The sequence below is a fragment of the Pterocles gutturalis genome, unplaced genomic scaffold (genome assembly GCF_000699245.1).
Source record: "Pterocles gutturalis isolate BGI_N339 unplaced genomic scaffold, ASM69924v1 scaffold17856, whole genome shotgun sequence".
In the NCBI taxonomy this organism is placed as follows: Eukaryota; Metazoa; Chordata; class Aves; order Pterocliformes; family Pteroclidae; genus Pterocles; species Pterocles gutturalis.
Window position 1 is genome coordinate 26258 of NW_010098207.1, and position 12758 is coordinate 39015.

The following is a 12758-nucleotide window of genomic DNA, read 5'->3' on the forward strand; positions in this document are numbered from 1 at the left end:
GACGGGCGACAGCACATTCTGGTCCTTCCTATAAGTGACAAAAAACAGACAAGAATTGGACAGGACTACCTGAAGTGGAAAAAAATTATTCTGTTCGTGATGTTCCATATCTATAACCACTAGGAACCCAGCTACAGTATGTATGGATCTGCTGGGGGGGGGAGAGCAGAAAAAAGGCTCTAAAACGTCTACGGCACACACAGACAATGTGCCCTCGATCACAGACGACTGCATCCACATGGCCACCGGCTTTTGTCCCCCAACAAACAGATCAGGCAAGGGCGAGCTACAGTATGCCAAGTGTAGGCTCTAATTTTTTTTCTTTTGAATCCAAGAATTTGTGCATAAATTGCAGTGCCGGAGGGAGAGCGATGGCTCCCGTCTCTGGCACAGTGCTGTCTCAGGCATTTGTGACTTAACCACAACAAAAAGATTTCAAGCATCCAGTTCGCTAAGCAGCATCTACATAGGAAACAAAATGTTATGTTTCGTGTACAAAACCAATTACGTGCAAGCATCTATATCTGTCCTGAGCAAAGGAGAAAGCACCATTCATACGACAAGCTTGATTTTCTCATCTTTGAACTTCTTCTACCTTGTTATGGCTGATTCGCTCTGCACCCTGCAAATAAGCAACACAAAGGGCAAAGGGGGAGATGAGAGGAACCTCGGTTTATTTGGATCAACATTTCAGCTCCTGGAAGGAAAATAAGTCATTTCTTAAGGCACCATTTCATGCCAGATGAAAGCAAGGACGTTAGCAGGGATTTTGCATGGTCCTCCAGCGGCCCCGCGGCAGCGTTTGGAACGGGCAGATCCAGGTGCAGGCTCAGCTCCATCATTTCCTTCTCTCTAGAGCTGCTTATCATCTGTTTACAGGGCAATAATACTTATTTAGAAAAGGCTAAGTCAGATCTCTGCTGGTAAGCCAAAGCTCATCTTGATTCTTGCAAGCAATTGTAACAGATTTCTTTCCTCTTACAAGAAATGTCGTTGAATTTCCATCGAACCAGGGAATATTCTGCACTGAAAAGGCCAGCAGTCGCTGCTGCCAGACGTGTCTGACATCGTGGAGATGCGAAAAATGAAGCCATGGCAGCCTTTCATCGCCCTGCTCATGACATCAGCGGTTGGATCCGTAGTGCAATACGGATAATTTTAGATAAAAAAAGAACAGTTTCAGAATAGCTGATCTCGATGCTTTGATTCTTTTCCTTAAAAACCTGGAAAGCTCAGGAGATGACTGCAGCTTGTGATCTGGACCGCTACAAGGTTTGGAGCGCACGTGTGTGTATATTGGGAGGGGGTACAAAAAGGATTCTGGGCTTTTGGTTCTCCTGGAGTTTTGAGTTTAAAAAAAAAATGAGAAAATAAGATGTGAGAAGGCACGGATTTTATTCAGAGGTAACAAACATGTGCCTTCATACTCCAGTGTCCTGTGTTGCAGATACTGCTGACATGCACAAAACCAGATGGAATGATCAAAATGCAGAACTGCGCAGGGTTGAAACTGCCAGATGTTAGGCTACATAAATCAAATAGTTGCCCCCAGATCTCCCGCAATCAGTGTTCACAGCACACTGTTTGTTTTGTTAATATGCCAGAAAGCTAATTAGTAACTGCGAGACTCGGCTGATAGAACCGTGAACCTACTGGTGCTGCCCAGGCTGCAGCTGCCCACGGAGATGAGAGCTTCCACCACAAGAGATGGCAATATCCACATGAACGTTTGGTTTTTTTTTTTTTTTTTTTTAAATTTAGGTGAGACAAGAAACAATGCCCAACTTTCTTCCACTAGAAAGAGGGCAGGAGGAGCAAAGGCATCTCCAGAAGGAGCTCCTCCAAGGAGGAGCGTGGGTGGGAGGCGGACACACCACCTCTGCCAACAAACCACGGGTCAGGTGGAAGACTGGAAGCAAACTGAGATAGTATTGTGGATGGTTGGGAAGAGAGGTTTTAAAAGGACAGCATTAAGAGGTGTTATAAGTTGGCTGATTTGCTGCTTTACACCAATGATGTAAAAGTACTTTCCGCACTGGTTTAGTATTTGGAGGAGCTACAAGTGAAAATGAACCAAGTGCCACGAAATGTTTGGGAATGAAACTTTGGAACAAAAAGCTCAGACTCTTCACCAGCTGATCTCGTTCTAGCTGTCCAAATCCTCTCCCAAAACCCTTAACAGCCTGTTACCGCTCCATCTCTTTGCTGCCTCAGTGGTTTCCCAAGCCCAGCGCAGCCGCAGATCTCCTGGGAGCAGCCAGCAGCCCAGCTGCACCGACCCTGCAAACTCGCCTGCTCAGCCCTCGCACCTTCAGCTGCAAGAACTGCCAGCCCAGAAACACCCAGCTGTTTCCATCCTCAATATCTCCCATTGCATTTTCCATCTCGTTATGAATTTTCTTCACCGCTCCACCAGGAGCACCTGGCTGTGCAGGGATGCTCGACCCAGGTATCGGTTCCAACCCCACCCTGAGCAGCTGGGACGAGCTGTGAGCAACGCGGACCGAGGGTGATGACAGCAGAAAGAACACGTGCAAGGGACCAGAGAGCAGCACGGTACCGGTGCCTTGCTTTCCCCAAAGGAAACTGAAGCACCAAAGGGGAACCAGAAGAGATGCAATAGTTAACCGGGCAATTCCCAGCTGTCCAGGCTGCCCCACCGCAGCACCCGGAGCTATTCTAAGGCAGCACATAGCAGGAATACCACGAGCCCATGAAAAGCATGGCGAGGAAAATTGCTGGTGTCTAGTGGCGCCAGATGGGTTGTTGACACACTCCGCGTGGTTACACATGAAAGCCCATCCTGCAGGAAAAAAATCACCACAACCCCACATGCTTCCAAACCCGCCACCGGGATTGTCACCTTGGGGGCTGCGCAGGGAGCGACGCACCCCGCGCTCAACCCCAGGCAACCGCAGCTCCGCACGCTGAAAAAATCATCACAACCCCACATGCTTCCAACCCGCCACCGGGATTGTCACCTTGGGGGCTGCGCAGGGAGCGACGCACCCCGCGCTCAACCCCAGGCAACCGCAGCTCCGCACGCTGCAAGATTTTTCCTTTAAATTCCTTCACATTTTTGGTGCCTGTTGGTTTCGCTAACCCCTTCAGTACCTCGTTAAAATGGTCTGTCTCGCTTTTGTAGAGGTTCAGTGTTTTCACGGCAAGGTTTTTACAGGAGGCGAGACAAAAACTCTCTTTTATTTGCTAGTGACAATTTTGCTAGCACTGGCAAAAAGCAGATAAAGGCAAGCATCAAGACAGAAATGGAACAGAAAAGGAAAGAGGCTTCAAACCTTCAAAGCAGCCTTTAAAACTACACACACATTAACTGCTGAAGCACCTCTGAAAACGCAGCGTTTTCTGGGGTGGAACACGGCAACAGTTTTCACAACACAGAGCAGAAGTTATACAACTGTTTACAACAGACCCTTTTTTATCATAACCACAAGCAGATGGCAGAGAAGCAAATTGGGATTTTCATTAACCATTTGAGTTCTCCCAGGAGCTGGCAGATCTACTCTGCTTCCAGTTCCATGTCACCAGAGAGGAGGGATGGAAAAGGGAAGAAAAATCTGCAATAGGGACCGCCGGGTATCATCGAGAGTGAGCTCAGTTTCCACAGATTGTGCAGAATGACTGGAGTCAGTATTTGCCCTTAAGACGTAAAACAGATGAGATCAACCCCAAACTTGAGGACCTGGGTATGAACTTCCCCAAAGTGCTGGCGATTCCACGTTCACAACTGGCTGAATTAACCCCCCATTATTAACCATTATTAACCCCCATGAATTAACCAACATCCAGGTTTATTTCACGCACTATTTATACTCGTTTAAAGATCGTGTGATGATAGCTAACGTGGAGGGTTTATTTAGGTCAGCCTACATCACAGCAGATCACAGCAATGGGGGTGTTGGGGAGCAGGAAGAGGAAGCTGTGCACAGATTTTTAAGGAACCACAAAGTATGAAGCTCTGTGGTTTCTCGCGTGTTATCTTGATCGGGTCCTGCGCAACTTCCACTTCAAAGCCTTCAGTCGGCCTCTAAAGATCAGAAGGGAAGATTGAGTCCCAAATATCTGCAACGTCTTAATTAAATTACTCATTCATACAAGGAACTCACAGGCAACCCAAGGCCGGCGACACTCGGTTGGGCATTGCACGGTAACCCCGGTCAGAGCAGCAGCAGAAAAAAGATCTTAAAAAACATCCTCCTCCCCCCCCCGCCCCCCCTGCGACTAGATTAAAAACAAAACAAACCACACCCACAGACCAGGAATAGGAATATTGGGTTTCCATAGGGAGTGCAAGGCGAAGGAATGAGTCAGATGAGAATGAAAATATTCCTAAACAGAAAGAGAGAAACATTTAAATCAACACGGGCACGTCCCATCGCCCGTGTGAACAGAAACTCCTCTGACCATCCCTCCTTTGAACTGAGGATTTTAAAGCAAGTCTCCTGCTGGTACAGACGAAAACTGAAGTTTCCTGTTCCACCTCCCTGCCCACCCAAAATATTCAGGATCTGTTTCCTAGAGGTGTACAACAACCATCTCCAGACCTGGCACCTCCCGGAACAGTTGATCAGGATCCTGGGAACCCAGAGGCTGCTTCAGTTCCCACACCCACACGTGCTGCCCTTCCCGTCCCACCAGCGAGCCACGGGCTGGGGTCTCCGAACGCTGCAGGGTGCCCAGAGCACCTGAACTACCTCCTAAAATCTGATAAAATGGGGTGAAGGGAGAGATGAAAAGTTCTTTTCCAATCTGAGCAATTGTCAGCCCACCCTGCGAACCATCAGAGCTAGACCCCGGCTCAGAGCTGAGATGTAGTTCCTTCTGTAGGTAATTTTTCAAACCTGTCTGAATTTCATCCTCTGCAGTGTGCTCCATAAGAGCAGCTACAGCCACACCAACCAATGCAGCGCGATACTGGGATCGCTGATATGATGAAAAACACCACAGAGATCTTTTCTGGGGTTTTACATCCATTTTGGGGGGTGACGTATCCCCAGCTCTCCAAGTTGAATGAGGTCACTGAATAAATGAATGCTTCATGCTTGGAAAAAAATCTTCCAAACGTTGTTATTTGAAAGACTCAGAAAAGAATGTTCAGGATTCAGCTCCATCAAAAACAATCGCAGGTCAAAACAGCATGTGACAATATTTATCAATGATAATAACAACAATAATAATTATAAAGTAACTGAAGCCCACCTGACCACTTCTGCCGACACCTCTCTCACAGCCTGTATCATCTCTCCTTTAAAAAAATCATTTCACTTTTAAAAAAACCTAAAGCTGAACCTCCCTGCAAGCTGCTCATTCAAATCAACGCTTGATTTCCCCTTAAAGGCTTCCTGACACAGCTCAGTGTTAACTGTAAATTTGGAGAATTACAAGCATGGACATACACGCTGCTCCCTGCCCTTCTCTTCCAAAAGATTCCAGTTATGAACATCTGTTGTTTACAAGCGCTTAGCCTGAAGGTTGCCAGACTTATTCTGCATCTTCTACTTCAAGGCAAAGGCTGCCAGAAAGCCATCTGAATTTCGTGCTGGGATATCCTGGACACTCAGCTCTCCAGCTGACAATTGCTACTCCGCATCCTACTTCCAAAGATTATTCTGATTTAAAACATGGCCTTAAAATAGCACCAGCTTTTTTTTTTTTTCCCTTCTTCTTTTTTTTTTTCCTTTTTTCCCATTTCTCCCTCAAAAGGAATCACTCAAGGCTTGCCACTGTTTTTATTCTGTTAACTGATTATTTGAACAGGCAAATGCCTTCAGAACAAAATCACCTGAAATAGGAGTACTGAGGTCTGGAGCTAAAGGTCTCGGGGTTTCACTGCAGGGGGACAGAGCCTTCCTCCAAGGGTGGGACTGCCTGCAGGGACCCCCAAGACCCAACAAGCCGGATGCCTGCTGAGATGGATGCTCCTGTTTCACTGCCACTCAAGAGACCTTTAGCGATGCAAATCTCACGGAGAGACGCCTACAGCAAGCTGGGGACCGACAGGCTCTTGTAACAGCTGGAGTTATAAGACCTGGGCTGCGAAAGACTTTTTTTTTTCCCTGCAGTCCTTACATCTTGTGCAAGTACATTCACCAATGGGTACTGCAGAAGCCTTACCAAATATATACATTTTGTATTTCTTTAATAGTCTGTTCTAATTGAAAAAACATTTTTAGAAGAGAAAGACAAAGTGAGGTCTAACAGCCACGGCAGAGCAGTTAAAAGCAAGTCAAACCTGGGAGATATCCAACTGTCATCAACTCGTATGTCACCTTGGCTAAACCAAGCTGTTCCCCTTCTTCGAAGACACAAAACGAGAATAACACACACCTGTCTCTGCAAGTAATGTTAAGATGATCCGGTGAAGCTAGCTTCAAACTGTGCAACGGGCACTGGCTGTACACAGTTTGCTGTCACAACCCAACATTTCAAAACCCGTACGGAAAACGCAGCGACCTGCTCGGCTCACCCTGGGATGCGGCCACATCTAAGGAAAACAAACCCCACACAATGCACGTCTTAGGAACTCGACACAAGCCTGCACTTCACACTGCTCTTCCCTTTAAGCGTGTGCTTTCACCAGCCCGGAGGTGGACGGTGGAGGCAGCCACACAATCCCATTTCCAGGGTCAGCCTGAAGCCTCCAGCCCTTGACAGCACTCCCTTAAACGAACACATTCGGAGCAGCTTGGCAATTGCATAATAGCCACCGAGTACGAAAGCACATGCAAATTACAGGGTTCCTGCCTGACAGATTTCCTCCTTGACAGTGTGGTATGAGATCTAAAAACGGCGAGTGACATGGTGAGCAGCCACGGAATGATGCGGTACCCTCCGACATAATCACCATGTCAGGGGAGGAACGTGCTATTACCGTGTATTTATAGGGTCGCAGCCGGGCAATGACAGAGGAGCCACCCGCGGGTGCGCATCTCGCAGCCACGTAATACCAGGCTCCCCAGGAGGAGGGATCTGATGGTTGGCTTTGATCAAATGGTCTTGTGGGGGCTTCCAAACGAGATTACAGCTCCAGCATCCACAGCCCAGACACCAGCCAAGTGACTCTCCGCTGTCGGGGATAGGTAATTACAATTGGAATTGCTTCCTCACTGATCCCTGTGGCATCCTGACACATTTCTGAACCTTACAGCCAGCAGACACAAACGACCAAAGGATGACGAGCTGGAGCTACCCCGGACAGAGAGCTCTACAGCCCTGCGCCACTGCTGTGCCCAACGCTGCCCACAGTCAGACTTATAATTAATAATTATTTTTTTCCTTTATTCCAACTCTCAACCAAATTAACAATTTGCACATTTGGGACTCAGACCTTGCAGGAGTCACATATTCCAGGAGCGAGATGCTTTTCTGCCAGGAGCTATCTGCTGCTGCGGTAAGCGGCATCAGGAGCCCGAGCAGCGTTAGCCCCACCTCTGCAAAGCGAAGTGAAGCGGATGGATGCTCAGCGACAGGTTTCGGAGCAGTTTGGGCATTGCCCTGGACTTGACCAGAAAAGCACGGACATTTAATTCAGAAATTCAAATTAAAGTTTTATCAAATCCTCTCATTCAGGCTGTACTCCATAGCTCAGCTGTTTGAGGTCAGTTTTGTCCAGGTACAACTTCATAAAGCCCATCTAAAGTACAAACAGCTCAAAAACCAGGGGCAGGGTCCGTGAGAAAAATGCCTTAGAAAAAACAAACAAAAAAATTAACAAACCCTGCAGTACCGCAGCCAGAATATTTCATTCAGGTGAAGCATGACACATGACACCATGTAGGATTTTGCTTCCACTATGGTAAAATATTCAACATTAACAATTCACTCTAAATCTCAAAATAGGAAGGAAGCTACATACAACTTTCCCCCCACTGAAAGCCGAATACAAAAAGCCTTTCTGATGGGGTTCATATTGTGTCATATAAAGGAAATCACCTCAATTTTCACCAGGAATAACAACACAATAAACTGAAAAAGACCAATCCTAAAGCAGAGGAAAATTATAGTTCGAGACATCATTTCTTTAACGCCACCTCAAAGGCATGTGCAGAATATGCAAGAACACTTTCACTGTAAAGGAAAAGAAACAAAAATACTTCAGACAATTACAGCTCTACGGATATGCAGAATAATTCTTCCCCGACCTGTCAAATAGCTATGATCAGGAGTCATGCTTTCCAGACAATGGAGCACAATGTGCATTTTAAATACGAACTAAAGTAAATGACATCAAAGCTGTGCAGAAAGGAAACTGAAATGGTGCCTACTTAATGGCTTGCAAAAAAAGAGCTTCTAGTGCAAAGGGAAAGCTGATACATCCTCATATCCCTCCAAACTCAGCAGCAACAACAACAAAACCAAAAGCACAGAGAATGGCCTGACCCAAACAATGCTGCAAGTTGCTCTTTGGGCGAAGGCAGACCCAGATGGATCCTCTCAGGCCAGTCTGTCCCAAGCAGAAATGATTCACATCCCAAGGCTGCTTTTGCTCGGTGTTTTCCCCAGCTGCTGCCCTAACAACAAAACCCAACAAGCCCATGCACTGCCCCGGTGTCAGCTACGGGAGACCCGTGGCTGTGGCTTCGTGCTGTCCCCTCCTCACCAGGCTGATGTCTCCACGCCCCCAGGTCCGCTCCTGCAGCCCCCTTCCCAGGAAAAGCCCCCGTGTCCCTTCCTCCAGGCAGGAGTCAATAGTAAATCCGTGAATTTGGACCCATGAAACCATGTTAGTCATCCCATCTCATCCATCAGGGAACACCCAAAGCAGTACAGTCAGACCAACCTGGAAACCATGTTTCGAGCAGGTGGGACAATTGTCAATGAGGACATCCTAAAGTTTAATTGAGTCCCATCAGCTTCGTATCTAGGGATTCCCCCCCCCCCCCCAAAGGGAACCATTCTTTTTGGAATATTTTTGGCAAAAAACTATTGGCCTTTTGAAGGGATAGTAGCAGAGATACAACACTGCACTGGATACCTGTAGGATATTGAGAACAGAGTGCTGCAAGAGCAAATCACAGCATGGAACAGACTAGAAACAGTTACTCTTAAAAAAACCAGACCAAAGGCACTGGCACTGAAGGAAATCCTGGCTTTGGCCATCAAACCTGGAGCACAGCTTTGCCCGGCTTCCCAAGAAAATGACTCCTTTGAGATGTGCCAATTTTTACCGTTCTATTCCCCGGTGACAACATATGACCCACCGGGAATTACCGAGATGAAGCGAGCAACCAGGCGACATAGAAACATGAACTGGGTTCTGTGTTTAACACAAACTTGGGAAACATTTTATTCCGACGTTCACAGCAGTGCTGGTACCTCCATCCACTGTATCAGCTCTCTGTTTGCATTCCTCTCCTCGTGACCACATCTACAGTGAAAAAAAGGGGCAACAACAAAAGGCAAATACTCTACTTGAATTGCTGGTCTTTGGTGCTCCTAGTTTTAGCCAGGAATCTCTCAGCCAACTTCTCCAAATTCCTTGAGTAATCCATCTCAATCTCTGCCTTCTTGCGGAAGAAATCCTGCAAGTCCTGCAGTAACTGGACCCGAAGCTCACACTGCTGGTCAAGGCATTTCAGCTGCTCTACCAACTGGGCACGGATCTCTGTAACAAACAAAAGCACTACAGATTAAACAAAATCCCGTCAGAGAAAACACCATAACAATTCTCCAGTAAAATATCATTACAAATATGTTCCACCATTAGTAATATGTCAAAGCGCCGTTATGATGAACTCTGCAGACAGAAAATGATTGTGATGGCATCTCGGATGCACCATTTGCAGGAAAGCCACCCAAAAACCTGCGACCCGGCGCACAGATCTACGAGCAAAGCTTTCCTGCTTAACCGTGCATCGGTTACAAGTGTCAAGTGCATTTTTGGCATGAAGAGGCAGTGGTCACTGCCTAAAAATGTACTGAATCCCAGTCTGGAAAAAGGACTGAATGCTGCAATATCCCACGTCAGCTCAGAAAATCACTTCAGGGAATTTCTATCAAATTCCTTTGCAGACTACTCTTGATGCAGAAACAAGACGCTGCGCATACTGGGGCACTCCCCAAAGGCACCGATTTCGGATTATTCAGTCACTTACTGCGTCTCCAGCTGCGCAGCTCTCGTTATAAACCGAGCCATCGAAACTGATAAAGACACCCCTTCAGAGAGCCAACCTGACAGCGCTTCCCATTAGGGAATTATCTCCAGGAAGACTATTTTTCTTTTTAAAATACCTGCAAGTAACACATCTATGTCTAAAGGACCCATAAAGAACACAGACACAGGTGTTAATATTATTATTATGCATAATAATTACTGAAGATCTCTATTTGCATTACCACGGTATTTTATACAGAGTTTTCCAACATTTTACAAATACAGAAACTTCTCACTTTGTATCTCTGCATTGCAACTGCAGAACTGAGGTTCTCCATCAGTCCTCAACTGAGAAACGAGCTCCAGAAATCCCAAGGACCATTTCCAAAGCCCCAGTAGTTCCAACGACGAGCAGACCAGCAGAGCACGGGTATTTTACCATTACAATCACAACGGAGCTCTTGGTTCTGAACAGCTCTCCTGTTAAACGGCAGCGAGAACTAGTAGTTCTTTAGTAAGAAACGTGATATCGGCACTTTTTCTTTACAAATAAACTCGATGTTTTTCGGGGAGCAGCGACAGCTGCCCGGGCTGCCTGCAGGGGAACAATGAGCCATTCAGCGCCCGCTCACCGAGCCCGCGGCACGGGGCTGGAGAAGGGCAACCTTGCTCATCTTTCAAAAACACGCCGCACGCTACTGCGCCACGAAATAAAATCAAGAATGCAGGAATTTCCTGAGGCTTATTGGGCTTTCTAGAGTATAAAGTGTCTGCTTGTTTTCCCATTGCTTACACAAGCAGAAGCTATTTTTTTTTCAGAGTTACTCCAAGAACATACCACGGCAGGGTCAGGGCTGTGCGGGCTGTAACCCGCGGGTCACCATATCACCCGGGACCTTTTTACATCTCCAGTCACAACAACCACTTCAATGTTGTATTCACTGCTTTCGTATCTTTTAATTCACAGAGGTTACTAGGTCAACAGCCACTTTAAATACCAAAAAGCCTTCCACTGCCTTGCCTTTCCTAAAATTCATAGACCTTAGCATCCCACCCACTGGGATTCAAGACACGGAACAGCATCCTGGGCTTCTGCTGCCAGTGCTTCCAGTGCCTGAAGGGGAACCACCCCATTTATTTCAAGGTCAAGATACCTGTAGTAGAATTAAGATTAAACACCAGGTATTCTTCTTCTCGCACTAAGCCCTGCCCTGCTTTACAGGATCCCTTCTATTGTATTCCAAGCTCATGTGGCTGACAACTACATAATTAAAATGTCCCTACTAGCAATAGAAAAGTTTTCCATCCATTTAAAACAAACCATTTATTCCCTTCCCTCACCAGATCATAAAGTCACCTAGGTCACGGAGGGATGGAGTATTGTGTAATGCCAGATGGTTGCATCATTTTATTTTTATCCTTTCTGGAACTACCTTGTCGACATTCCCTGTAGCACAATCTTACATTCAATTAATAGGTTATCCTGAATTTTAAAAACTGATACTTTTTTTTTTTTTTTACACTTGAGCAGATTCTAAGAATCGTGGTGCAATTAGGGACCTCTGCTGAACAGTGGGGGCTTCTAAACTACACCAACCAGGAGAGGTTTTCCACAAAACTCCTGGCAAGACTTTGCACTACTATAAAACTACTAAAAATTACCCCCAGAGCAAGCAGATATATACACTTTTGATTGGAACTATACCTTGCTCTTCCAGAGCAGGCAACATTCTGCAAAAGATTTTAACAAAATTATTTTTTTTAAGCTGAAGCATCCTATAAACTAAAGCTGGAAGGATGGAAAAAAAGAAAATTCTGTACCAACTTGTTCATTCTTTGGTAGCTCATGTACAGAGCTAGAAGGACAAACTCAGACCCAGGAGACCTCCTTGCCTGTCATCTCCCCTGCTCTGAGCAGGATCCTCTCCCTAGGCAGGGTTTCAGCTCTTCCCAGCACTGGGCTTTAACTGCTCCAACTGGATGGCAACGCGGTGACTCAGGAGCCTGCTGAGCACAGGGTACAAGGAGAAGGCACGAGCAGCCCGGGCTGCTGCTGGGTATCTGGCGTCATCACCGTGTATCCACACTGGAGCTTTCCCAAGCCGTTCCCACCCCGATCCCAAATGCCATACTGCATAAAAAGATGACAAGCTTGGGAAAGGAGTGGGATGACAACAAAACAGAACCACCAACCCCCAGCTCCCGCCCAGATTAAACAGCAATCCACTCACCCACACAAATCCTCTCCAACTGGCAGAGCTCAACTCCCAACCCCGACCCAGCGGTCCCCAGGCTGCTCTGCCAGGAGCTCCCCCTCCCATGGCAATGCCATATAAGCCCAAGACAAGCAGGAGGCACATCAAAATGAAAGAAAAACAGAATCACACCACGAACAGGAAGGTGGAGGTCAGCAGATTCAAAGCCTTCGCATATGGCTCAGTTACCCTGGCTCTCAGCATCCCCACCCAGCACACAAGAAGTAATTACGCGGAAGCATTGGAAGCCACCGAGCATTAAACTGCACGCACAGCTCCAACATCATCTTATCTTTCAGGCTACTTGGCAGCATATGAAGGACAAAGCAGCCCAAAATGAACAAAATCTCCACTTCATTCAGAAGAGTGGAGCAGTAATTTTAGACCTTGCG

The 12758-nt window shown here is 46.7% G+C and overlaps 1 protein-coding gene across 1 annotated transcript in view; it reads right to left on the bottom strand.

The window, feature by feature from the left end:
- Window positions 1–12758, bottom strand: part of LOC104472467 (SLIT-ROBO Rho GTPase-activating protein 2B) — a gene marked incomplete at its 3' end in the record, with an annotated part of 63270 nt that overhangs the window by 22872 nt on the left and 27640 nt on the right. The window contains exons 2-3 of the mRNA XM_010088165.1: window positions 9430–9622; window positions 1–28 (exon numbers count right to left, since the gene is read on the bottom strand). The exon at window positions 1–28 is cut by the window's left edge and continues 129 nt beyond it. Coding sequence (XP_010086467.1) covers window positions 1–28; window positions 9430–9622 — 221 coding nt within the window. The remainder of the gene's footprint in view (window positions 29–9429; window positions 9623–12758) is intronic.